The sequence below is a fragment of the Papio anubis genome, chromosome 16 (assembly GCF_008728515.1).
Source record: "Papio anubis isolate 15944 chromosome 16, Panubis1.0, whole genome shotgun sequence".
NCBI lineage: Eukaryota > Metazoa > Chordata > Mammalia > Primates > Cercopithecidae > Papio > Papio anubis.
This window is the reverse complement of record NC_044991.1, coordinates 12,420,735-12,448,555: the sequence shown is the minus strand read 5'-3', so window position 1 is coordinate 12,448,555 and position 27,821 is coordinate 12,420,735. Positions and strand designations below refer to the sequence as shown.

Here is a 27,821-nt window from a genome sequence, read left to right as displayed (position 1 = left end):
TCATTTTCACTAAGCCCAGAATGAAATGCGTGTGGTCAATTTACACAGCAGGGGCTTATGTACCTGTGGACTTGAGCCGACCTCTTGGGGCTCTGACCCTCTCGCTCCCTGCCTCAGCAGTGATCACTGTCCCTTTGTGGCCCATCCCTTCGCGGTACCACTCTGCAGCCTGGACGTGAATGTGACTGCTGCCAATGGTTCACTCCTGGGCCGGCAGTGGGGCCAACTGCAAGGGTGTCCACTGCTGGGCTCGGACTTCAGGGGGCTGTGAGCACCAGGCACCCAGGAAGGTCACGGCTGTGCGGCCACTCTGGCCGCCCCTTCCCTGAGCCAAGGCACCAGCCTGTGCCAACACTCCTCCCACACACCCCGGGGAGCACCCGCTGCTTACTCAAAGTCCCCATCCCGGTACTTGCCGAAGGCCTGGAGGACCACAGTGCTGACCGCCATGAGTGGCTTCACCACACAGAACTGCAGGGTGGCCTGTCGGGGGGAAAAGGAGGTTGAGTGTGGAGGAGGAGCGCAGAAGGCATGAAGCAAGCTCTGCTTCTGGCAGCCAGAACTGTGCCGGATGGAGGGACAGAGAGGACGAAGGGGACGGAGAGGACGGAGGGGACGGAGGGGACGGAGGGATGGAGGGACGGAGGGGTTGGAGGGACGAAGGGATGGAGGGGACGGAGGGATGGAGGGGATGGAAGGATAGAGGAGATGGGGGGGATGGGGGGATGGCTGTGTCCTGCTCCCAGGGGACTGCTGTCTGCACGGGGCAGAGGGCAGAACATATAGGAGATGCAGCCCACGCAATGCCGTGTGTGAGATGAGCATGTGGAGGAAGGAAGGAACAGTGTGGCAGGGTATGATGGAGGTGGGGGACAGGAGATGCACACAAGGAAGCTTCTCGAGCCAGGACCATCAGGAGGGTGCCGGAGACGAAAGGTTCGACAGGCAGAGGGGGCAGCTTGCACCAAGGCCCCGAGGTAGAGGGTGGACAAGTGCAAGGGGCTGCGCACTGGAGAGATGGCCAAGGAAATGGACAGGGCCAGGTCCTAGAGACCTTGGTGCCTGGAGCAAGGCTGGGGCCCCGCTCAAGGAAGCAGCCACCGCGGAGCCGGCACAGGTGAGGGCCTCCTCCCATCCTCCAGGTCCACCCCCTGTCCGGTTCCTGGCCCCACTCTCTGGGTCTGGGTCCAGGGTTTCTGGTGAGCACAGGTCACTCTGGGGATGGAGGTGACTCAGGAAATGTAGCCCCAGAGCACGTGGGCTCCACAGTCTCGAAATCTGAGTTTGAACTCTGGGGACAGCTTGGGCAGTCACTTGGCCTCTGAGCACAGACTCCCTGGTGAAAAGGATGTAGTGACTCCCCACACCACAGGGCCACTGCTGCAGGGTGCCACAGCCAGGAAGCGCAGTGTCTTCTCGGGAGTGTCCCGCCTCTGTGCATGCACTAACGGCGCCTGCTAGTTGGCTGAGCCACGGAAAGAATTCCTCAGCCAGGTTTTCCCGATTCCCTACGGGAGGACCCGTGGTGCCCATAACATCACTAGTATCACCATTATCTTGAAAGCAAATAAATCTAAGCCCTAAGGCCCCTCCTGAGGAGCTGGGGGGTGGTTAAATCCAATCCAAAAGGCTCAGCTAGTGTAGCTGCAAAAAGGACGAGGAGCCTGGAGCAGGAACAGTGACCTGTGGAACCTGCAGCTCCTGCCCCAACCGGGGATCTGAGCCAGGCTTGCAGGGGAGCCCCAGGCAGCCCGCACCATGGGGCTGCCATACGGAGAGGCGTGTGTGATGGGGCAGACGTGTAGTCTCACCCTCAGAAAGCCCCAAAGAATGTCCCTGGCCCTGTCATCCCGCCTAGAAGAAGTGGGACTGGCACCTTCTGGGGAAAAGGGAAGAGCGGCAGTCTGAGTGAATTCTAGTTATGAGCCTGGCAGCAGGCTGGTGCTTCCCTGGGTCAGTTCACCTAGTACTCATGACAGCCCCCTGACGTGGGTGCTATCATTATCCTCATGGTACAGATGAGGAAACTGAGGCACAGAGAAGCTGAAGCAGCAGAAGCAGAGCCCAGGCCAGTAGGCCCCAGAATCATCACCTCACCATACCCTGGACCAGTCAGCAGTTCCCAGGCTGGGCTGGACATCAGAACCCCCCGGGGAGTTTTAGACACGTGCCAGGTTCCAGGGCTCCATTCCAGAGCTTCTCCTGCGGGCTAGGGCAGTGAGTGGTGATCGGGAATCTCTGCTTTAAGCAGGGAATCTCTCCAGAAGATCTGGATATTGAGCGCTGGCCCTGAGGAGTCAAAGGCCTGTCTCTGTGCCCCCAGGACAAAGCTGTGGGGTGTGCTCTCTCGCCTTGGTAAAGAAAGGAAGAGGCCTCTTTTGTTCTCTTACTTCTTGTATCTCTCCCTGCCACCGCCAAGAACAAGAGCAGAACATCTGAGCCCACAGGGCTGGGGAATCATTTCTAACAAGGCCACCCTAGCTAACAATCATGAAATCAAAACTTTGTAGACAATATAATCGTCAAACAAGGCGGTGAGTCACAGCTGGCCGGAACCTGGGTGGCTGCACCAACTGGTAAACAATGGCTCTCAATGCCCCACCCTGAACCCAGGATAGTTTTAACTCTTTCCCTGCAGGTCCGGTGGTGAGATTCTGAATTTAGGAACATGCTAAGGAAGGAAGGTCTGGAAGCAGAACTGGAGACTTGGCATGGCCAGGCAGAGGCTTTGTGGGTGTGCCCGCCTTGTGGCCTGGGCCCTGCACAGAAGGGAGCAGCAGGCCCTGCCCTCCCTGCCCAAGCCACAGTGACTTGGCTGTGGGTTTCGTATCCTTTCGTGACTACTCTTGGTGAAGCTGGAGAGGCTGACATGACAGAGCCCCTACAGAGCCCCAGAGGAGACGAGGTCATGAAGACTGGGCGTGATCCCCTCCGACTCTGCCTCCCTGAACAGGAGGCCGTGGGCTCCGCCACGCCGGGCTGAAAGCTCTACATCCATGACCTCATCTGATCCTCACAACCATCTCTCGAGAGGAGTATCATTACACTCATTTTACAGTGGAGGAAACTAAAGCTCAGAGAGGGTGAGCCAATTATCCAAGGTCACACAGTCAGAAGAAAAGCTGGAAATCAGGCTTGGATGGTCAGACACCCAGGCCCACACACTGAGTGACCCCACCACACTGCCTCCGCCCAGGTTACTCTAGACCACACGGAGGTCAGCCCAGGAAGCTAGAGCGGCTGGACTGCCAACCAGGAAATGCAGGGAGAGATGGCACAGGCCTGTTCTAGCGTGTGTCTTTAATGCCAAAACCCTCCTGCCCCCTAGCTGCAGCTGATGAGAAGTTTTCAAATGGAGGTTCTAGAATCCCCATGCACCACTTCTGATTCTCACACACACCAAGACTTGGTCACACGAGCAAGAGTCTGGGCTCAGCTCTTGCCCACAGTGCAGCAGACACTCCCAGGATGCCGGTCGCTGCCCCTCCAAGCACACCCTGCTAATGTGGTGCCCGCCTATCAGCTTCGGGGGCTGGGTGCTGGGGGCCTGGGGGGCCTCATAGGAAAGGGAACCTCTTCAGGTGGGGCCCAGGGCAGCCCAGGGCAGGGTTTCCCAGTCCCCACCCTGCTCCTCCTGAGCTAGGCAGCTGCTGGGGGCACACACCTGTTTGCAGAACCGCAGGAACCCGATGGAGTAAGTCTTTCCCCAGAGGCAGCAGGTGCCATACACACAGCTGGACCTGGAGGAGACACGCATGGGAGGCAGCAGCAGTGAGTGAAGAGCCAGGACTTAGGAACGGTGGGGTGGGGAAGGCCGCCCTCCCATCCACCCAGAGGAGCTGGGGCACACATCCCGGGCAGACTTTGAACCCGAGGCCAAGCACAGGGAGAGGTATGGCAGGGCAGCTGCATGTGACATAGGCGGAGGGACACAGGGCTGCACTGGCCCTGAGGTGACAAACCAACTTGGAAAGCTCTGAATGTAAAAACTGCAGGAGGCAGAAACAGACAGGAAAGCACCAAGACTGAGACAGGAAGAGAGAGAGAGAGAATGAGCCGCAGAGGCCCTCCTCAACGCCAAGAAGAATGAATGGCTCAGGAAATGTGGCGAGGCACAGCAGGTCAAGGTCACGGGCAGAGATGGTCTGTGTCCAGCTGGTGCCAGGACAGCTCCAGGTACACAAGGCCCAGGAAACGGGGTGGTTTAGGGCTCCAGGAAGACTCCATACTCACTCAATGGGTTTTCCTCTGATCTCCGACATGATGGAACTTTCTCCTCCTAGGTACTCATAGCACAGGCTCAGGAAATTATAGATGACCAAGGCTGCGAAAACAGTGTCCAGGGGAAACCAGTCAAATCAGCAGAATGGGTCCACAGATGCTGGGATTCTAAACGGCAATGGAGGTGAAAGAGCCACAGCCATGCGTGGCAACAGGGAGGAGCCTGGGGGACATAAGGTTGTGCAAAAGGAGTCTGTCAAGAACGCACACAGCTGACCTACCGCTCCTAAGTTCAAATCCCAGCACACCTAAATTATCTTACCCAGGGATGCACCCCTACACTGGCGTAATACTACAAAGGGAAGCAAAGAAGGGACTGCCGTGAGTTCAGGGTTATGTGGGGAGGCCGGAGAAGGCTGAGATAAGGGTGGGCACTCAGGAGGTTTGGGAGGGCTGGCAGTGTTGACCCTGGGGGGAAGTGGTATTGGCTTTATTAGTTTTTCCAGGCGCAGTGGCACGTGCCTGTGGTCCCAGCTACTGCTGAGGCAGGAGGACGGCTTGAGTCTGGGCGTTCTGGGCTGTAGTGTGCTATGTTGATCTGGTGTCTGCACCGAGACTGGTAGTAGTATGGTGATCTCCTGGGAGTGGGGGATCACCAAGTTGCCTAAGGAAGGGTGAACCAGCCCAGGCTGGAAACAGAGCAAGTGCAACTCCAGAGTGGGATCGCACCTCTGAATGGCCACTGCACTCCAGCCTGGGCAACATAGCGAGACCTCATCTCTAATGTATTTATAAGTAAATATTTGTCTTACATACTTGTGTGTTACAGATCACAATTTTATAAGATAACAACAAAACAGTCTCTATGAACATCTTGGGAGAAATTGCAAGCAGGAATGAGAGCGCAGAACCTTCATCCAGTCAACAACCTGTAGCGGTATCCGGAATACACACAGCACTATGAGCTACAACAAAGCACACAAGCAGCACAGAACACAGTGCAGAAACCTCGGGAAGCTTAGGCTGCTCATTCTAAATTGGGACTCGGCTCAACATCTCCACAAAGACCCAAAATTTGCCACAGGGAGTGATGGCACAGCACGTCTGCTGTAAATGTGGATGCTATAAATACAGCAACACACTGTAACGGGTCTCCTGGTCAGCGGATTTCTGCTGGGTCAGCAAAATGAAGGCTGCTGCCTGCAGGGTGCTAGAGGCAAATGGATATACCAGGATGGAGGAGAGCATGGAGAAGAGGAAGAGGGGTGCAGCAGAGGGTACCCAAAAGGAACGAACGCAAGAGGAAGAGCCAGAGCGAGGACATGGGAATGAGGATGGGCATCCAGCAAAGGCACAAAGCCAAGGGGAGGGGCAGAACAGGGTGAGGGGAACAGGTCGAGGGAGCCACAGTGGCCCTGCAGCCAGAGGGCTCCTTCTCATCCCATCCCGCCAGCCCCTGCAGCATAAAGTCCTTTAAGGCTCCCTGGTGCTGCCCAGCTTGGCACTTGGTCTTTCAATGGGTGACCTGGTCCCTGCCCATGCTCCTGCCACTCCCGAGCAGCACTAATGCTGCGCTTCTCCCCAGAGCAGGTTCTCTACCCTTCGGTGCTTCTGCACTCCCAGATCCCAGAGGCTCCAGAGCCCTTCCCGCTGTGCTCTCAGGATCCATTAACCCCCGCTGGACAGCACCCAGTGTGACAAGTCCCCGGTGACCATCGTGGAATTGAGTGCCCTCCTACCCATGGAACCTGATTTGCAGACACTTCCCAGCGCTTCCCACCCTGTGTCATAATGACTGTCTCCTCCTCTCTTTCCTCAGGACACAGGCGCCACTGGTGGCACACACGGGGCACACCACAACTGTTTCACTGACTGAACTGGGGCATGGAAAGCCCTGGTGATGCTTTTTAGGCAAAGTTGGCCTTCAGCAATTTGGAAAGGAACATATTTGCGGCATTTCACACGACTCACAGTTGCCCTAACCCATTAAGCGCTCCCATCTCCAGGTGACATCCACATATAATATCCATGAAGAAACAGATGGTTATTTTACACTAGTGTGTTTTAGTAGTAATTATTTGCACAGCCATGGTAAGTAGAATACAGATAAAACCATGACTGAAGCTCCTCCCTATATGTCTGTCCCCCAGCGCTGACTACGCCTTGTTGTGACTGTCCCTTTGCCCTTCACATACATACAGCAGAGGTATGCGATGTGTGTGAGCCTCTTTGGGTTCAGTTTCCTCATCTATCAAAGGGGATCACAGGAGCACCAACTTGGCAGGTGGCTGTGAAGCGTGAGCATCAAAGTGCTCAGAAGCGTGTCCGGGGCGCGCTGTGCTGGGTGTTGGCTGTCACGACCATTACTGTCTATGTCCTGCCTGCAGGGCCAGGAGCCCCTGGACAGGGCTGAGGGCCGTGTGTACTGCCTGCCTGTGCTGGAGGCAGCTCAGGATGTCTCAGGACAGACGAGTCTCCACCAATCTCCAGATGACTCTTCACTAGCAAGAACTACGGAGCGAAGGGAAAGGGGTGGGCATTAAGCCAAATGTGGTATCAACCTGTCAGTAACCTCTGTTCAAAACCTCACAAGGCCAAGCACAATGACAGTGTCCATTCTAAGCCGGGTCCAGCTATATCATGACAGTTGTATTTTCTTTTTTGTTTGTCTGGGTTTTGTTTTTTATTTTTTTGAGAGAGTCTCGCTCTGTTGCCCAGGCTGGAGTGCAGTGGCGCGACCTTGGCTCACTGCAACCTCCACCTCCAGGGTTCAAGCGATTCTCCTGCCTCAGCCTCCCAAGTAACTGGGATTACAGGCATGCGCCACCACACGCAGCTAATTTTGTATTTTTAGTAGAGACAGGGTTTCACCATGTTGGCCAGGGTGGTCTCGAACTTCCGACCTCAGGTGATCTGCCCACCTCAGCCTCCCAAAGCGCTGGGATTACAGGTGTGAGTCACCGTGCCCGGCCGGTGCCCGGCCGACGGTTGCATTTTCTAAAGATTGCCACACCCCGTGATGCTGACACTCCACCTCTGAGAGGTGGGGTCCTGTACCCTCCCTTTGCATTTGGTGGACCTGAGTGACTAAAGCCAAAGTGATGTTTCATGACATCTGATGTAGGGGTTAGAAAAGGCCTCTTTCCTCTGGCTCTTCCTTGAGTGCCTGTCCTTGCACCCAACCACCATGCAGGGGGGAAGCACGAGCTAGCCTTTGGAGACACTGCACAGAGAGGCTCATGTGAGGGAACTGAGGCCTTCAGCTGACAGCCAGCATCAACTGCCAGGCACACAAGGGAGCGAGCCTTCAGGTGGTCTGCCCCGGCCTTCACACTCTCCTGCCAAAGCCCAGAGGTCACGGAGCAGGGACGAACTACCTCCCCCACGCCCAGTCCAAATTCTTGACCTATAACATCCGTGAAGAAATTGGATGGTTGTTTTACACTTGTGTGTTTTGGCAGTAGGTATCTGCACAGCCATGGTAAGTGAAATACAGATAAAACCACAACTGAAGCTCCTGGGTCGTGCAGTGACCGCTCACACCTGCATGCAATGGTACATTCTAGTCCCTCTGCTCACCCCAGAGGCAGACCCTGCTGAGATGCTGCCGGCTCTGTCCTGCAGCCCGCTGACTTCACTACCACCCCTCTCTGGGCTCTGCCTGATCCTTCTGGCACAAAAGCAGCATCAAGTAAGGTAAAGAGCCATGGGCCCTGGAGCCAGCCTGTCTTGGTGTGGACTGTGGTCCCACCCCTTAGGAGCTGTGTGGCCTTAGGCAAGTGTCTTAAGCACTCCGTGCCTGAATTTCCTCATCTGTAAGCGGGATAACTCCTTCCTTGGTGGGGTGAGGGGCTGTGAACGTGCAGAGCCTTAGATGAGCTGAGCGCACAGGCAAGAGTCCACGGTGTGTTGCCTACTGCTTTTTCCAGACCGTAAACTCCTTGCAGGTAGAATGCAGTCCTACCTCCAAAGACTACTGGAGGGCCTGGCAGCTACAAACGCAATCAACACTGAAGGAAGGAACGGACAGACGTACATGGGCCATCTCCCCAGGGGAGCCTGCCATGACAACAGGCTCAGGCAGGGCAGGAGGGGACACCCAACTCTTATTCCAACACTGGAGGAGCTTCTCTCAGAGGCTGGCTCCAAGATCATCAGCTTTCCAGTCTCTAATAACAAAACCCTCCAGGGAAGCCACAGGGGTCCCAGGCCCATGAGCCCCCACTATCTGGAAGCTCCCTCCCGGGCGAGCCCATCCCTGCAGTCCTCTCCTGAGAAAGGCCTGGCACCTGGGCTCATGTCCTTTCCTGCATCAAAACACACGTTAGCAGTCAGCACACTTTTGAATGATGTGGCCGGGGTCCATCCGTAACCGGCTCTGCATACAACTGATCAGAATTGTCAAATGTCATCGTCTCTCTCAGTTCAAGATTCTTGACCTTTTGGAGGTGCTCTGGGGCCAGCCAGTCTATAAAATACCAATTTACTGACAGCTCCCTTTAAAGAATCATTAGTGAGTCGATAATTGACTCCCTAATTCTTGGAGAAGATGAGACAGAATCTCCTTAGACGTGACGCAACCGGCCCAAGCCCGGCCCCACTGACCAACTAGACACATCAGTTTCCCTCCTGGAAAGTACAGAACCATGTGAAACACCACCTCCAACATCCCAGCAAAAGTGTTTAAATGGAAAACTCAACACATCCCCTGGAAACAAACACAAAGATGTGTGCCCTGGATGTAAGAAGAGCGGAGAAGCTGAGGCGGGGCTGGAGGGAGGGTGCTTGGCCGGGAAGCTCACTGCCCACCGCCCTTCCCACCACGGCTCCAGTACCAGACCCCTGAGGAGGCCTCGGAGACACACAATGACTCTACACCTCCCTAAATATCCACCACAGCTGGTGTGCCAGGCTCTGTGCGAAGCCCTGGGGACTCCTAAATGATCAAGGAGCCCTCAGGCCAAGTCCAGAGGGCAGCAACCAGCATGAAGGACCAGACAGCCTCTCTCCTGGCCTGGACAATCAGGCTGTGGCTTCTCTGGAGGGTTTTGTCTTTGGAGACTGAAGAGTTGATGGCCTTGGGGCCAGCGTCTGGGAGGAACTCCTCCAGCATTGGAAAGAGAGTAGGCTGTCCATCCCCCACCCCCAAGCCCCCTCCTGGAACCTTCTGCCCCACTCTAGACACCAAATCTTAAACTACAGACAAATGTACACTATCAGGAGAGAAGGACCAGGATGAACACAAAACAAGGACTGTGCTGGGGATGAGAAGACATCAGGGGTCACTCTCTTAATAGACATGACAAGCACCTTGTTCCCAGGGTCAGATGGGACTCCCAGGGGCAGATCCCAGGACTGCAGCTCAATATACTCAATATAAAAAACTATTTCCTTTTTTTTTTTTTTTTCCTTTGATGCAGGGTCTCAGTCTGTTGCCCAGGCTGGAGTGCACAGATGCGATCATGGCTCGCTGTAGCCTTGACCTCCCAAGCTCAATCGATCCTCCCACCTCAGCCTCCTGAGTAGCTGGGACTATAGGTATGTGCCACCATGCCTGGCTAATTTTTGCTTTTTGTTTTTTTTGTAGAGACAGGGTTTCACCATGTTGTCCAGGCTGGTCTTGAACCCCTGGGCTCAAGTGATCTGCTGGTCTCAGCCTCCCAAAGTGCTGGGATTAAGGGCATGAGTCACTGCGCCGGGCCTATAAGAAACCATTTCTAACGGGCAGAGTCCAGAGATGGAAGTCGTGAGCTTGCTGCCAACAGAAGCAATCAGGCTGGGCAACCCCTCAGCAGACTTTGTAAAGGGGTCCCTTCCAAACCCGAGGCTCCAGGCTTCTCCCTCGTGACTTTCCTGTCCCTTGCGGATCCTGTTTATTCCTGTTTCTCGCCACCCCAAATGCTGCTTCTGACCTCTCCTCTACTGGCTTCTTTTGAATGGGCTTCTTTCCTATCGGCAGCTCCTTGAGTCTGGGTAGGAAGCTGTAGTCCAAGAGACTACTCCTGACCCAGCCTCTCAGCTGGCCCATGACCTAGTAACTGCTACAGAATCCAGCAGTTGTAAGGCTTTACATGTTCACACACCCCTCCAACAACCGCCACCCCATTCCCCCACAAGGATGGAGTTATCCCCACTTACAGATAAGGAAATTCAGGCACGGAGCACCTAAGACACTTGCCCCAAGAGCCCCTGGGCTTTGAGAAAAGACTCATACTTGCCCTCCCACGTTTCTGCGTGCAGCTCCCAGGGTCAGGAGGCAGACACACTCATATAACTCACTATAACTTCAATGCACACTCGCTGTGCGCCTACTGTGTGCCACACACTGTGTGCAGAACCTCAATGGCCCTGGGCACACTGGGCCATTCTAAGCTCATCTCCTGTGCACACCTTCAGCGCCTAAAGCTGGCCTCATGGCCCAGCCCTCTGCTGCAGAGAAACACTCTGATTACTTGGAAAGACTGGGACATTCTGTATTTCAGATAACTGGAGATCGAGACCATCCTGGCTAACTCAGTGAAACCCCGTCTCTACTAAAAATACAAAAAATTAGCCAGGCATGGTGGCAGGCGCCTGTAGTCCCAGCTACTTGGGAGGCTGAGGCAGGAGAATGGCGTGAACCCGGGAGGCGGAGCTTGCAGTGAGCTGAGACCACGCCACGGCACTCCAGCCTGGGCGACAGAGCGAGACTCCATCTCAAAAAAAAGAAAATAGGGGCCTTAGAATGTTCTTCTGCCCCTTTTCAGTGATGGGTGATCATCCTGGACAAGAATGGGCACAGTGTGTTGCAACCAAGGGGGCAGGGGTCTGCATGGTACAAGTGACCCCAGACTTCAAGTTGTGCCAAATGGCTCCTCTTCTCCTCCCTATTGGTTTTTTTTTTTTTTTGAGACAGAGTTTTGCTCTTGTTGCCCAGGCTGGAGTGTAATGGCACAATCTCAGCTCACCACAACCTCCACCTCCTGGGTTCAAGCAATTCTCCTACCTCAGCCTCCCGAGTAGCTGGGATTACAGGCATGTGCCACCACGCCGGGCTGATTTTGTATTTTTAGTAGAGACAGGGTTTCTCCATGTTGGCCAGGCTGGGCTCGAACTCCCGACCTCAGGTGATTCACCTGCCTTGGCCTCCCAAAGTGCTGGGATTACAGGTGTGAGCCACTGCACCTGGCCCCCTCGTGGCTTTTTTGTCCTCTGCTGATCCTGCTTATTCCTGCTTCTCGGCGCCCCGAATGCTGTTTCTGACTTCTCTTCTACCGGCTTCTTCTGAATGTCTTTCTGCACTCGGATCTATCGAGTTCTTTTTTTTTTCTTTTCTTTTCTTTGTTTTTTTGAGACAGTCTCTCACTGTCGCCAGGCTGGAGAGCAGTGGTGTGATCTCGGCTCACTGCAACCTCTGTCTTCTGGGTTCAAGTGATTCTCCTGCCTCAGCCTCCTGAGTAGCTGGGACTACAGGTGCGCACCACCATGCCCAGCTAATTTTTGTATTTTTAGTAGAGATGGGGTTTTACCATGTTGGCCAGGATGGTCTCAATCTCTTGACCTCATGATCCACCCGCCTCGGCCTCCCAAAGTGCTGGGATTACAGGCTTGAGTCACCATGCCCGGCCACTACTGGGGTCTCATAATCCTTGGCTCTATCTGTAAGAGCCCCGGCCAGCCCGTGCCACGGCCAGCCAGGGAGTCCTTCTGGCAGCAAACTGGCCTGTGGCCCTCGTGTGGCCCTTGGCTGTGCTCACCCCAGTTGGACAGTGAATGAAGCATCATTCTCTGTTGCTTTCATGCATTCAAATCTCTTTCCCTAACAGGAGTTCACACTTTTCCAGGGGAGAAACTTGTCCTGTCCTCTCCTTCACCACGCTGGCAAAGAGCCCCAGGATTCAGAGATCCAGGTGCGAGTCTGGCCTTTGGCCATTACGATCTGGGTCACTCTGGACAAGATTCAGAGACTATTCGAAATTTTTTCACATTTGTAAAATGGGGATGATAATATATATACTCTGCCAGGTACTTGGGAGGTGAGAATGAGCTAACAGTGATGAAAAACACGTGGGAAAACTGTGAAATGCCACGCAAACATTCTTAACAAACAGCAACCGCATAAAGCGACATACGGACACTGTCTCCTGCCTCTGAACCCCAAGGCCCCATGCCCCTGATCACAGAACTCCCCAGCGCTGCCTCAGAGCTGTCTTTACGGCCCACCCCCAACCCCACAATCAAACACTAAACGCACATGGGGGGTGGTTCCCACCCTGCCCCCATCTGCCTGCCACTGTACAACCTCTGGTGACGCATGCCAGTGCTATGAATTCCAGCCCTTGCAGACGGTACGTGGCACCAAGCTCTCTTCCAAGACTCAGCCCTCTCTCTGAGAACAGGAAGCACCAGTCACAAGTTCACAGGCTAAACATACACTTATCTCCATTATCCCCCTCCTCGCCCTCCTAACGCCACTGAAATGAGAAGGAATGAAGGTGGCGCGGGGAGCAAACCTTCAAGGACAAGGGGAATGGCAACAGCCAACTGACATCAACAAAGCTCTGAACGCCACATGCTCACCGCTACACGGTCACCGAGTGGCGGACGGTTAGCGGGGTGGGGATGGAGCCAGAGCCCTAGGAAACCTCAGCACTGCACATGCCAGGCAGCTCTGGAGGCTGTGGGTGAGGATACAGATGCAGAAGCTGGTTAAGTCTCCACGTGGAACCACTGGATTATAAGTTTCAACAAAGGCTGAGACAGCTCCATCCCCAGAACACGGTCCAGCTGAGGGCTGTAATGGGACGACTTGGAGAAAATCCAAAGACTAAGCCTGAATATGAAGGGCAAGAGGTCCTCTCAGGTCTCTGCCACTCTGCACCAGTCACTCAGCCTGTTTTGAGGCAGGAGATGAGAAACTACTCTTTATAGAAAGAGGTCCCAGGCCGGGCGCGGTGGCTCAAGCCTGTAATCCCAGCACTTTGGGAGGCCGAGACGGGCGGATCACGAGGTCGGGAGATCGAGACCATCCTGGTTAACACGGTGAAACCCCGTCTCTACTAAAAAAATACAAAAAACTAGCCGGGCGAAGTGGCGGGTGCCTGTAGTCCCAGCTACTCGGGAGGCTGAGGCAGGAGAATGGCGTGAACCCGAGAGGAGGAGCATGCAGTGAGCTGAGATCCGGCCACTGCACTCCAGCCTGGGTGACAGAGCAAGACTCCGTCTCAAAAAAAAAAAAAAAAAAAAAAAAAGAAAGAGGTCCCAGAATTTAAAAAGCCTTCATTTGGTACCTGCCCCCATGCTGCATACAAATAGCCACGGAAACACCCCACACTCCATCACCCAATCAGGAGACCCAGCAATTTTCTTTTTTTTCTGGAGCAGGGAGAGAAAGGTCTTGCTCTGTTGCCAGGCTTGAGTGCAGTGGCACGATCATGGCTCAGTGCAGCCTCAAACTCCTGGGCTCCAGCCATTCTCCTGCCTCGGCCTCCTGAGTTGCTGGTATTTTCAGCCCCGTTCTTAAATATAAAAAATAGCCAAGGACACTGATATTTGAGGAGCGCTTCTAACAAGAAGGTCAAAGACCAAAGCGAACAAATAGATGAAAGGAACTCAAGAGATAGAGACAATGTAGGGAACAGAAGAAAACTGCAATGAACATCCCCAGCGACCAAAGAACAATACTTTCTCCCGTATCAAGAACAAGGCATCATAAAGAACAAGAACAGAGAGAGCTACTGACATTTTAAAACATGATAAAGGAAATAAAACATTCAATAGAAAAGCTCAAAGGTAAGATTAAAAAAAAAAAAAAAAGAAAACAGAAAACAAAACAAAATTCCTGGAAAACAGTACCAAAAAAGAGCCAGAAAATTATAAAGAAAATTTGAGGCTCGGCCGGGCGCGGTGGCTCAAGCCTGTAATCCCAGCACTTTGGGAGGCCGAGGCGGGCGGATCACGAGGTCAGGAGATCGAGACCATCCTGGCTAACACAGTGAAACCCCGTCTCTACTAAAAAATACAAAAAACTAGCCGGGCGATGTGGCGGGCGCCTGTAGTCCCAGCTCCTCGGGAGGCTGAGCAGGAGAATGGTGTAAACCCGGGAGGCGGAGCTTGCAGTGAGCTGAGATCCGGCCACTGCACTCCAGCCTGGGCGACAGAGTGAGACTCCGTCTCAAAAAAAAAAAAAAGAAAGAAAATTTGAGGCTCAATCCAGAGGCATGAGGTCCTACTAACAGGAATTCCAGAAAGGGAGATTGGAAGAAAGTGGAGGGGAAGAAATGATCAAAGAAACATACAGAAAGACTTCCCAGAACCTTAAGGCAGGAGCATCCACGCTGGAAGGGCCCGCCAGGTTGCTGAGCACAATGACTATCCCACCTCCTGTGAGATTTCAGGACTCTGGGGATTAAGACAAGATCCTAAATACAAAGAGGAGAGGGGGAAAAAAAGCCAAAAAAAAAAAAAAAAAAAAGAGTGAAGCAGGTCATACACACACACAGGCACTAGGGATCGAATACAGCAGACTTTCCAGAAATTACATCAGAATCTAAGACAGTGAAGACATGCCTTCGAAATTCAAAGAGAGAAGGATTTCCAACTTAGGATTGTATTTCCCTTGAATACCAGTCAAATAGAACAATATACTAAAGATATTTTCGGATTCTACAAAATAGACCTCCCATGCATTCTCTTTCTCAGGAAGCTGCTGGAAGATGTGCTCCAACCAGGCAGAGAGAGCAAACCATGAACAAGGAGGAAACAGCCTCCACGGAACAGGTGACTCAGCACAGGAGAAGCAGTTTCCAGGCTGATGGTGAATGAAAGAGCCAGGGCAACAGCTGAGCAGCGGGAGCCTGGAAAGCAGGCATTCCTGACTGCACCACAGAGAGAAGGTTCCAGGAGAAACGCCATGGGGAAAACGGCAGAGCTCATGGATTCCTGGATTGGCCTGGCTTTACTGAGAGCAGGGCTGGTTTGGTTTTTGTTATGTTTTGTTTTTAAATTCAATTGAAGTATTTAGGAATAAACTAATGATAGGTATGTATAAAACTGAGCAAACTAAAAGAAGGCAAGTAGTCACTGAAGCAAAAAACAAAAAGTTACACAGGAAAAGGAAACGGATAGGATGCGGTGGCTCATGCCTATAATCCCGGCACTCTGGGAGGCCAAGGCAGAAGAATCATTTGAGCCTAGGAGTTTGAGACCACCCTAGGCAACACAGTGAGACCTCATCTCTACAAAAAAAAAAAAGAAAAATTACTGGAGCATGGTGGCGGCACACACCTGTGTGTGTCAGAACAAGACCTGTCTCTCAAACAAAGCCCTTCCACAATAGGAAGTCACCACGTATATAAAACTGAAAAACAACAACAACAACCAGTATAAGCATATTTTTAGGTCATTCTAGGAAGAAAACAGCTGAAAGAGTTGAAAGTACAGTGAACTTCGGAGTGAGGAGTTAGAGGAGTTTTGTGTTTCAACCATATGCCTATATTACTTTAATAAACGTAAATTTTTTCAGTGTTTTTTAAAAGCAGAATTTTGTTAACAAAGAAAAAAAGTGGCTGGGTGCAGTGGCTCATGCCTGTAATCCCAGCACTTTGGGAGGCCGAGGCGGGTGGATCACGAGGTCAGGAGATCGAGACCATCCTGGCAAACATGGTGGAAATCCTGTCTCTATTAAAAAATACAAAAACTTAGTCGGGCGTGGTGGCGGGCACCTGTAGTCCCAGCTACTTAGGAGGCTGAGGCAGGAGAATGGCATAAACCCGGGAGGCGGAGCTGGCAGTGAGCCGAGATCCTGCCACTGCACTCTAGCCTGGGCGACAGAGTAAGACTCCGTCTCAAAAAAAAAAAAAGAAAAAGAAAAAAAGCAAGGCCGGGCTTGCTGGCTCACACCTGTAATCCCAGCAGTTTGGGAAGCCGAGGTGGTGGGCAGATTGCCTGAGCTCAGGAGTTTGAGACCAGCCTGGGCAACACGGTGAAACCCTGTCTCTATTAAAATACAAAAATAAAATTAGCCGGGTGTGGCGGCGTGCGCCTGTAGTCCCAACTACTTGGGATGCTGAGGCAGGAGAATAGCTTGAACCCGGGAGGCGGAGGTTGCAGTGAGCCAAGATCGCATCACTGCACTCCAGCCTGGGTGACAGAGCGAGACTCCATCTCAAAAAAACAAAAAAAAGAAGAAAGAAAGAAAGCAAATGACTGCAGTGCCCAGCTCTGAGTGGGCCCTCAGGAGAGGCTGGCTGGACCTGCAGAGTTCTCTAGCCCAGGCGAATCCCGCTCCTCCTGGGTCCTCCTGGCCCCTCTTGGGCACTTAGAAGGAAGGGTGGGAGGGGGAATACATGGGCGGACCTCTTTGAATTTTAAAGGACTGCCCCATCACTGACTCTACAGAAGCAGCTGCAAGAGAGGGGCTAGGACCCAGAGCAGTGGTGCAGGGACAAGGCGAGGAGCAGGCCCCACTGCCTCTGATGCTGAAAGCTGGTGAACTCGGCCAGGCATGGTGGCTCACATCTATAATCCCCACGACTTTGGGAGGCCGAGGTGGGCAGATCACGAGGTCAACCATCCTGGCCAACATGGTGAAACGCCGTCTCTACTAAAAATACAAAAATTAGCTGGGTGTGGTAGTGCACGCCTGTAGTCCCAGCCACTCGGGAGGCTGAGGCAGGAGAATCACTTGAACCTCGGAGGTGGAGGTTGCAGTGAGCTGAGATCGTACCACGGCACTCCAGCCTGGCAACGGTCTCAAAAAAAAAAAAAAAAAAAAGCTGGTGAACTCGGGGGCAGCCTGAACTTCACCGCAGCTGCTGTGCTGTTTGTAAACTCCCTGGGAGAGGCCAGGCCAAAGGGATAATCGCGTTGCTAGGAGATGTGCTTCACAGGGCAGCCGACTTCCTGGAGGACCTCTCTCCCTGGGCTGGGAGGCAGGTCAGGGCAGGCAGGGCCTGAACAAAGAGGCTTCTGGAGCGAGGGGTGCCCGCCAGCCATCTGCTGCCGCCTCTGGGGCACGGAGTGAGGGTGAAGCGGAGGCTCCCCTGGCTGTGTGCCCCGCCTTCTGCCATGCGCCCATCTTCGGGGTCCTGCTGAGAAGAGAGCCCACACTTGTCCCCCGACCACACAGGAGAGGCCGCCTTGGCGGGGAACAGCTTTGTGCTTCTGAAGGAACAGGTGGACAGAGGCTGCCCCTGGGTACCCATGCGAGGCTGGCAGCTGAATGGAAGAGGATTCTCGGCCCCACCCTCCGCCAATTCCAGCCTTTATGGTGCCCCAGGGACCCAGAGGTTTCCCTGGAGACTTGGCTGCTTCCAGGAACATCAGACACGAGAGCCCCAGTTAAGCCCTGAGCAGGTCCCCACCTGGCCTCAGTATTCTCACCTGGAAGGACAGGACGGAACGCCAGCCTGCGAGGAGGGAACATGGGAAGTTACTGAGTTGCTGGGAGTGAGTGGCGGGGAACAGACGGATGGAAAGGAGGGACCCCACGCAGAGCAGAAGAGCTTCGCAGGCCAGGGACATGGCACACATCAAGCCCTTGAGGCTGGGAAGCACCTGCCTGATGTGGCCGCAGTTGGGGGTGGGCAGGCAGAAATATGACAGCCTGGGGTGCAATATCCTCCTGTTCAGCAACTTCACTTTCTTGCCAAACCTAAAGGCATCTCCTGTGCCCTATGAGTTCTCAGGGATACACAAGGTTCAACGTAGACAAGAAGAGAGACTCCAGCGCTTGGGGGATGAGCATGCCTCACCCCAATATCCAGAGTACAGGCCTGGGGCAGCACCTCCCAGGTCAGGGAAACAGACAACTTCCGGGCACGGCCAGAGCTGCTCAGGCTGAGATGAGGAAAACCACATCCAGTCACTTTATCTAAAACCAGCAGCACAGGTGTGGGTAGGAGACAGGAAACCTCACACTCCGAGAATGGCATGGGTATCAATGTAGGAGTCTTTTTTTTTTTTTTTTTTTTGAGATGGAGTTTTGCTCTTGTTGCCCAGGCTGGAATGAAATGGCGCAATCTCGGCTCACCACAACTTCAGACTCCTGGGTTCCAGCAATTCTCCTGCCTCAGCCTCCCGAGTAGCTGGAATTACAGGCGTGCACCACCATGCCCGGATAATTTTGCATTTTTAGTAGAGACAGGGTTTCTCCATGTTAGGCTGGTCTCAAACTCCCAACCTCAGGTGATCTGCCCGCCTCGGCCTCCCAAAGTAATGGATTACAGGTGTGAGCCACTGCACCCGGCCCAGTGTAGGGGTCTTGAATTGAGGAACCCCTCCTCTCCATTCCTGCTGGCCTGTCCAGGGCAGACCTGGGCATCGCTGGCCTCTGATGGAGGAGGAATGCCTGGGACCTGCCCAAGACAGGTCAGAGGCCAGCTCCCGTGACAGCAGCATCCTGGTCTCCTTGTGGTGACTGTTTAGGGGCCACAGACTCCCTCAGGGCAGCAGGGGTGAGGCTGGCTTTTCCTCTTTCCAGCTCCTGGCCTGTGGTCAGAGCTCAGGACAGGAGCAGGTGATGTCTCCACTCCACATTCAGAACCAAGTCCCCGAAAGGAATTGAGTCTTCTTCCTGGGTGGCGCAGTAGGGCACCCACTCATGGGACAAAGCCCTCAGAATTAAGACCCATGGGGACAGATGCCCAGCCCTGCCACTGACATGCCAGGGATCCCTGGATTGCTCCCTACCCAACTGCACCTGGGGCCACCTGGGGTCTCTACAAACAGACCACTTGCTTACTGCCTCCACCCTGCCTGAGATGCCGGCACTGAGAAACCAGACCCAGGTGGAGGGTCCCTGCTTCCGGCACCTGTGAGGTGAGACTGTGGCTGCATGTGCTGTTACCTGTCAATTTGGGACAGAAACCCTGTAGCAGGTAAAGAAGCCAGGGATGTGTCAAGACAGTCCTCGTGAGGCCCCTCAGGGAGGAATGTGGGGAGAGGGGCTCCCAGCCTCCCGGCCCCCAGCCGGCCCTCCCCACTCCACCCCCATCCTCACCCTCGTAGCAGTCGCGGACGGTGCCGAAGTACACGTAGTATTGGTCGTTGGTGAAGAAGAGGAGGCTGAGCCAGGAGTCAAAGGCGTAGATGGGCACGATGAAGAGGATGCGTACAATGTAGCGCTGCTCGTTGGGGCAGCTGTAGCAGCGCAGGTGCATGTAGATCTGGGGGCAGAGGTGCGGGGTCAGCAGGGGACCCTCCTGTCCGCAGGAACAGGAGGACAGGTGGGCTTCCAGCTCTGCCACCCTGTGACCTGATGCACGGGACCTACCTAAGCCTCAGAGCCCTGCTCTGCAAAAAGGGGATGACAAGACTTGCCTCCCAAGGCCATTGTGAGACTCAGACCAGTGGGCGTGCACAAGGCTCGTGGAGTGCATGCAGCAGTGCTCGCGGGACGGTCTTGCAGGTGCAGGTGGCGGTGAGCCCACACCCCAGACCACAGGAGGGCCAGGGACGAGGATGGAAATCCAGTTTCCACAAGCTCCCCAGGGGACCTCACGCACAGGCAGCTCTGGGCCATCAGTGTGTGCCCTTTCCCTCTGCCTCACTCCAGCTGTGACTGTGGCAGCACTGAGCTAAATCACTGCCATCTGGGTTGCAGCCCTGCCCCGTCCCTTAACTTATGGCAAGACAGACCGGGCCCTCACTCTATGGCAGGTGGACACACTTCCTGGCTGAGTGGCTGCAGGGATGTCCTCAGGCTGTGCCTCCTCCTCCCATCTGGTAAACAGAGGCAGCACTGCCTACCTCACCAGGAAGTTAGAAGAATGAATGCTACTTTTAGGAAGCAGAGGAAAAAAGTAAAAGCTACACACAAATGCCAAGAGCTGCTCTACCACGGTCCTCAGTCCCGGCAGCCCCTGGGTGTCTCGTCCCAGCTCTCATGACATCACACTTGGCCCAGCTGAGACCTGGGCTGGGGAGGAAAAGAACAAAATATTCTCCATCTGCTATCAGCCAAAAGCCTTGGACGCAAATGGGTTCTAAAAGGGATGGGGACGCAGGGCATCTGGCAAGGGGTTGACTGGGGAACACGAGCGGACTCACCCTGCCCCTCTCCACTGGACCACCCTCAAACCTCTGCAGGCTGCCAAGGCCAGTCCCCGCCCACATCAGCCTCCTCTGGGGCCACAAGTACAGGCAGACAGGAGACTTGACTTCTATCCCAGTCTGCCACCAACTTCCAAGTGACTGGGCTAGTTCCTCTTCCCCTCCCCTTCTGGCTCTCCATTTTCTCATCTGCAAAGCGGCCCCTGTCCCTGTGCTCCTGCGGTTCTAGGCTCTCTGTCACTTAGGTTCGACACGAGACTAGTTCCAGCCAATGGAAGGTGAACAGTGACGAGTGTCGCCTCTGGATGGAGGTGGTTAAATATCCAGAGTGCCTTCACACACTCCCTGCTGCCAGCTGTCAGATGGGCGATGCTTGATGCCAGAGTCACATGTCGGAACCTGTGCTGCATACTGGGCCCTGGGACGTGGGCAAGAAGGCGACTTCTTGGCGCATGCCTGTAGTCTCAGCTACTCGGGAGGCTGAGGCAGGAGAATTGTTCCAACCCAGGAGGCAGAGGTTGCAGTGAGCAAAGATTGCACCACTGCACTCCAGCCTGGGTGACAGAGTGAGACTCTGCCTCAAAACAAAAAACAAAAAACAAGTAGACTTCTATCAAGGGAAGCCTCTGATAACACAGGGCTTACCTACTACTGCAGCACAGCCTGGCCTAGCCTAACTCACACTCTGTTGGGCCAGGAACCTTTTGGACCCTTCTAGAGGCCCCCTGCCAGGCTTGGGTACCTGGTGGCATGTGATGAGCAGGGCCGTCCACACGAAGAAGCCAGAGATGGCCTGAGCGGCAGTTGTCATCAGGAACACAGGCTGCTCCATAGCAGTGGGGCTGCCCTCGGGGATCACGGAGACGCTGGGCGAGGCTGCTGCGGTCGTGGGCGATGCTGGATCTGGGGCCAGCACAGCCCCCCTCACTGTCATGGTGCCCAGCAGCAGGAGGCTCCCTGAGGGAAACCCTTGCAGTAAGTGACAAGCTAGCCTAGAGAGAAGAAATTGCAATGTGAGTCTCCTCCCAGGGCAAGTGGCAGTGTTGCAAAGAATCTTCCAGGTCTCTCCACCCACCTCCTGACCACGTCTGTATTGACCCCAACCATCACCCTGTCCCAGCCAGCCTCTCCCCTGGATTGATGCAACAGGCCACTGACCAGTTTCTCTGCTTCTGCCCTTGCCTCTAATGACCAGTCCCCACTCAGCAGGCTTGTGAGTCTTCCAAGGATTAGCCAGACCAGGCTGCCCCTGCTCAAAACTCTCCAATACCTCCCAGCTCCCCTGGAGTAAAAACTATAGTCCTCGCAAGAGCCCCAAGGACTCGATAAGGCCTCCTGGCCTCTATGATCTCAGCTCCTACAGTTCCCACTTCCATCCTCAGCTGCAGCCACGCTGGCCTCTTTGCTGTTCCTTGAACATACTAAGCCTGCTTCTGCCACAGGGCCTTTGCACTAGCTGTCTCTGCTCAGCCACACAGCTCCCTCCCACCATTCCTTTAGGTCTCTACCTCGGCCACCATGAAAACATGTCAGCCTCTCCCAGGCCGGACATGCCTGACTCCCTGGCTTTTCTTTCTTTTCCTCCAGAGCACGCATTACATCGACACCACCCGACTAACTCAATTCACTCATGTATTTATTAACTGTTCCCCCTACCCCACCTAGAACACAGGCTCCTTGGGGACAGCAGCTCTGTTTGGGACTATACAGGCAGCACTGGGAACCGTGGGCACACAACAGACATTTGGGAACTTCCTGCTGGGCCTGAACATCTTTATATCCTGGAGCCAGTAAAACCACTTACTGCTGAGGCCTCCTCCGAGGGCTTGTGTGCGTTCTTCGCCATTTCTCCCCCTTAACGGCTGACCCACTCCCCCACCATCCGGCTGTGCTGTTTTGGAGACTCTGTGGCTCCTCCCCAATCCGTGCACTCTAAACTCTCATCTTTTAAGCCAGCCCATGTGCCACCCCTCCTGAAAGTCTGCCTGCACACCTTCTCCAGTTCTGAGACTTCTAGCCATTCCGCATCCTCGAACATGCGGGTCTGTCACCGCTCACGTGTTCATCCTCCTGCCTACTCTTTGAGGCAAGATCCCACACCCCCAGCCCACTTATAATACTTAACTTTATTATTATTATTATTATTATTATTTTGAGACAGGGTCTCACTCTGTGGCCCAGGCTGGAGTGCAATGGTACAATCTCGGCTCCCTGCAGCTTCCGCCTCCTGAGCTCAAGTAATCCTCCTGCCTTAGCCTTCTGAGTAGCTGGGATTACAAGCGTGCACCACCACACCTGGTTAATTTTCTAATTTTTTTGTAGAGATGGGGTCTCCCTATGTTGCCCAGGTTGGTCTTGAATTTCTGGCCTCAAGCAATCCTCCTGCCTCATCTTCCCAAAATGCTGGGATTATAGGCGTGAGCCACCGTGCCTGGCCTATCTACTGATTTTCACTGCTTGTTTCCAAAAATGTGAGGTGCCTCACAGTGAAACAAAGAATACTGGGTGGAGCCCTCATGAATGAGATTAGTGTCCTCATAAAAGGAACCTCAGGGAGCTGCCACGCCCCTTCTACCACAAGAGGACACAGGGAGAAGGCACCGTCTATGAACCAAAAAGTGAGCCCTCTCCACACACTGAATCTGCCAGCACCTCGATCTTGGACTTCCCAGCCTCCAGAACTGCGAGGAAGGAGGCAGTCGATTTATGGGATTTTGTCATAGCGGCTCAAGAAGACTAAGGCAGGAGCCTGGCCGCATCCTCTACCCACAGCCCTGATGGGGTGTCCCTTTCAGTACAGCCACCTGCTGAAAGGCTGGTCAATGCCATCCAACAAACACCTCTGCCCAAATCACCAACTATGGCAATAACCTGCAATGCCACCAGAGGAACACCCGACAATTTTAAAAGATGCAAAGTGCCGTGTATGGGCACTGCGGAAAGAGCCTGGCTGGAGCGTGAACACCGGCTTCCCCGCCAACCAGCCATGTGGGTTCCCTGCTCCAAAAACGAGCTCAGAAAATGAGCCAACCCCAACCCCGACCATCTCGGTCTGAACAGAGGTCACTCTAGATGATCTCATGGTCCCTTTCAAATCCGCAAGCTGGTATTCAAGTCAGAATATCCTGACACCAATGGAGGTTTCCCTGGGCCTTCCCAGGTGCAGCAGCCAGCAGCCCGGCCCCGAGATGCAGAGGATCTTGCGCCTGCTGTCTGTCTGCACTGCCCGCCTGCACCCCAGGCTCCTCGCCAACGGCCGCAGCATCTCCACCACCATGTTGGCTCTTAGCTGTAAGTGTGCACTCTAGGAGAGCCCTTTACATTTCTATTTTCCCACACATACATGATCTCTTAACACACCAATCGAGACACGAATCCAGATTAAAACTCAAAACTGGAGAAGGCGTCTATATAAAGAAATTCAAAAATGGAGAAGGTATCTATATATAAAGACTGGTGGCAAGCTTTGAAAAAGAGACACAGTGACAAGTCCAAGAATAGCTCCTGTAAGTATGGTTGCAAAACTGAAAACCAGCGCCAGAAATATTTCTTGAAAAAGACTTGGGTTGTAAACCATCATCTTTGTCTATCATCTCAAATTAAATGAATAGACATGGGGAATTGTGGGGGGACCAGAGGAAGTACAAATACGCCTAAATCTTCACCTTCCAAGCAAGGTGCGGGGGGATGTCGAAGGCTGTTTTGTTCATGACTAAGGGCAGTGTTGAGAAGCCCCCAGCTTGGACTCCCAGGCAGAGGGGCAACCCCAGGGAGCAGACCCGAGCCAGGGCTGGGATCTGGGTGAAGGCTGCAGGCCAGCTTCCTCCTGCGGCTCTGCTCACTCACATGCACATGTCCGCCTGGCGTTCAGGGCCCCTTCATGTTCTTCATGTAGGTTGTTTATTTCACAAGAGGAAATGCACCCAGAGATGTGGGTGACTTACCCCCAAATCAGAGCCGGGACTCAAAGCCAGGTCCTATCAACACATTGTCTCCCCACCTCCTACAAAGTGGGGGGACCTAGCTGAGCCACCCCTCCTGCTCCAGAGCCTCCTAACAAGACATGGCCATGCCCATCCTCCCACAGCCTCCAGACTCTTCTAGCAGGAGGCAGGCAGGTCCCCCAGGGCGGAGGAGAAGCCACCATGGCTGGGAGTGTTTCCGCAGCCCAACTCATGCTGGCCACGTTTCTGCACCGGGGCCAATTCATCAACAACGTATTTTACTCTTGGGCAACCCCAGAGGTTTACAAAGCATTTCCCCAAACATTATCTCATGTATTTTCTCAAGGCAACTTTGAAGTAAGTAACATTATCTCCATCTTAGAGATGAGGAAAACAATGCAGAACTTGGTTTTATAGCCACCCAGGGTGGCAACGATTCAAGGGTTTTCATAATTCCCCAAAATACTTAAAGCAATATTCTGGCTTATAGACACATGGTCCCCAACACCCAAGACAGCAGGTGCAGGCAGCTGCTTGAAGGCCCAGAGCTCACCTTGTTCCCTGGACCCAAGGCAGCAGACGGAGGCTGTCAAATGTACTCCCCAGCCAGTGACCACAAGGCCAGACTCTGCAAACTGTTCAGTGTGTTGGGGCTGGGGCAGGGTGGGCACTGGGATCTGACCCTTTCATACTTTGTATAGGCACTGACTGGGAGGCTGCCTGCCCAGATCCCACAGGCAAGCAGGACGTTCACCTGGCATAGCCTGTGGACCTTGGGGAAGCACGCACAATGCTGTCTGGTGCAGCCTCTTTACTCTCGTGGGCAAAGGGGTGGGGAATGACTCCATCCATGTCTCCCCTTTTCCAATGCAGTCCATGCAAACAGATGAGTCTCAGAATTTCAGCTGCTCTGACAGGACCCCATTATCTTGTTTTTATTGTTTTGTTTTGTTTTGTTTTTTTGAGACAGTCTTGCTCTGTTGCTCAGGCTGGAGTGCAATGGCATGATCACAGCTAACTGCAGCCTTGACCTCCCTAGGCCCAAGTGATCCTCCCACCCCAGTCTCCCAAGCAGCTGGGACCACAGGCATGTGCCACCATGCCCAACATTTTTTTTTTTTTTTTTTTTTGAGACAGGGCTTCGCTCTGTTGCCCAGGCTGGAGTGCAGTGGTGTGATGTTAGCTCACTGCAACCTCTGCCTCCTGGGGTCAAGCCATCCTCCCACCTCAGCCTCCCAAGTAGCTGGGACTACAGGTGTGAGCCACCATGCCCGGCTAATTTTTGTTATTTTTTTGTAGAGATGGGGTTTTACGACATTACTCATGCTGATCTCGAGCTCCTGGGCTCAAATGATCCTGCCCTCTTGGCCTCCCAAAGTGCTGGGATTACAGGCATGAGCCACCACAACTGTCTCCCATTATTTCCCTAATTGACCAAGTGTTAAACTTCTGCCAGGAACATGACAGAGGGCCCTAAGGGAAGATGCTGAAATCATCTTTTTTTTTTTTTTTTTTTTTTTGAGACGGAGTCTCGCTCTGTCACCCAGGCTGGAGTGCAGTGGCCAGATCTCAGCTCACTGCAAGCTCCGCCTCCTGGGTTTACGCCATTCTCCTGCCTCAGCCTCCCGAGTAGCTGGGACTACAGGCGCCCGCCACCTCGCCCGGCTAGTTTTTTGTATTTTTAGTAGAGACGGGGTTTCACCGTGTTCGCCAGGATGGTCTCGATCTCCTGACCTCGTGATCCGCCCGTCTCGGCCTCCCAAAGTGCTGGGATTACAGGCTTGAGCCACCGCGCCCGGCCTGAAATCATCTTTTTAACAAGTCCTGAGGCCTCTGGACTCCATGCCAGGCACCGACACACCCAGCCCCAGCCTTTAAGGTGCTCCAAGCTGCTCTTTGTGCCTGCTCTACGCCACAGGCAGGAGTGACCTGGAGGCCTCTTCCCCTTGCACTGCTGAGAGGTGAGTGCCCAGCACTACAGGAGCCTAGAGCAAGCATCGGGCTTGGCCAGGCTGGGGAGGGGGTCAGGGAAGGCTTCCACCTGGTGGGGACATAACCACGCTTATGCTTTGAGTCACCCAACAGGACTCCCACTAGATTCCACCACGTGCAACCTGCGTGGTTACTTCTCTCTGAGCCTCAGTTTCTCCATTATAACATTTCAGGGGAACTACATAATTGACAAGGGACAGTTTTAGGTTACAGAAGTCCCATTAATAAATGGAGACAGTGCCCAGCAAGGTGCCTCACACCTGTAATCCCAGCACTTTGGGAGGCCGAGGCCAGTGGATCATGAGGTCAGGAGATCAAGACCAACTTGGCTAACACGGTGAAACCCCATCTCTGCTAATACAAAAAATTGGCCGGGTGTGGTGGCGGGTGCCTGTAGTCCCAGCTACTGGGGAGGCTGAGGCAGGAGAATCGCGTGAACCCGGGAGGCAGAGCTTGCAGTGAGCCGAGATGGCGTCGCTGCACTCCAGCCTAGGTGACAGAGCCAGACTCCGTCTCAAAAATAAGTAAATAAAAATAATAATAATAAAAATAAAACATTGGTTGGGTGCGGTGGCAAACACCTGTAATCTCAGCACTTTGGGAGGCCAAGGTGGGTGGATCACTTGAGGCCAGGAGTTCGAGATCAGCCAGGGCAACATAGCAAAACCCCGTCTCTACTAAACATATAAAAATTAGCCAGACATAGTGGCACGTGCCTGTAATCCCCAGCTACTTGGGAGGCTGAGACGGGAGAATCACTTGAACCTGGGAGGTGGAGGTTGCAGTGAGCCAAGATCGCACCACTGCACTCCAGCCTGAGCAACAGAGCATGACTCTATCTCAAAAATAAATAAATAAATAATAAATCTTAACCTAAACCCTTACACATATACAAAAATTAACTCAAAATAAATCACAGATTTAAATGCAAAATGTAAAACTCTAAACCTTTTAGAAGACAGGAGAAACTATTTGAAACCTAGAGATGGCCAAGTGTTCTTAGACTTGACACCAAAAGCATGATCCATAAAACGAAAAAAATCGATAAACTGGAATATAAGAAAAGTAAAAACTTTTGCACTATGAATAAACAAGGCTCAGAGTGGAAGAATATATTTGCAAGTCACAGATCTGGTAAATGACTAGCGTTGGAAATGTATCAAGAATGCTCAAGGCCGGGCGCGGTGGCTCAAGCCTGTAATCCCAGCACTTTGGGAGGCTGAGACGGGTGGATCACGAGGTCAGGAGATCGAGACCATCCTGGCTAACACGGTGAAACCCCATCTCTACTAAAAAATACAAAAAACTAGCCGGGCGAGGTGGCGGGCGCCTGTAGTTCCAGCTACTCAGGAGGCTGAGGCAGGAGAATGGCACAAACCCGGGAGGCGGAGCTTGCAGTGAGCTGAGATCCGGCCACTGCACCCCAGCCTGGGCGACAAAGCAAGACTCCGTCTCAAAAAAAAAAAAAAAAAAAAAAAGAATGCTCAAAAAGCTCCACGGGCCAGGCACGGTGGTTCACACCTGTAATCCCAGCACTTTGGAAGGCCAAGGTGGACAGATTACCAGAGCTCAGGAGATCGAGAACAGCCTGGCCAACATGGCGAAACCCTGTCTCTACTAAAAATTAAAAAA

General features: G+C 53.5%; 1 protein-coding gene across 7 annotated transcripts in view; it reads right to left on the bottom strand.

The window, feature by feature from the left end:
- The window catches only part of TMEM184B (transmembrane protein 184B), a 54,977-nt gene that overhangs the window by 6,763 nt on the left and 20,393 nt on the right, over positions 1-27,821 (bottom strand). For 5 of the 7 annotated variants that reach the window (XR_652843.3, XM_021921551.2, XM_003905531.3 and 2 more), the window contains exons 2-6: positions 20,996-21,245; positions 19,202-19,367; positions 4,234-4,324; positions 3,665-3,740; positions 392-483 (exon numbers count right to left, since the gene is read on the bottom strand). Coding sequence is in view for 6 of the 7 variants with exons in the window: in XM_021921551.2 (XP_021777243.1) it covers positions 392-483; positions 3,665-3,740; positions 4,234-4,324; positions 19,202-19,367; positions 20,996-21,187 (617 nt within the window). In the remaining variant the exon portion in view is untranslated. Of the gene's footprint in view, positions 1-391; positions 484-3,664; positions 3,741-4,233; positions 4,325-19,201; positions 19,368-20,018; positions 20,120-20,995; positions 21,246-27,821 lie in introns of all 7 variants that reach the window. The other 2 variants (XM_009217274.4, XM_003905533.3) reach the window with 1 other exon arrangement.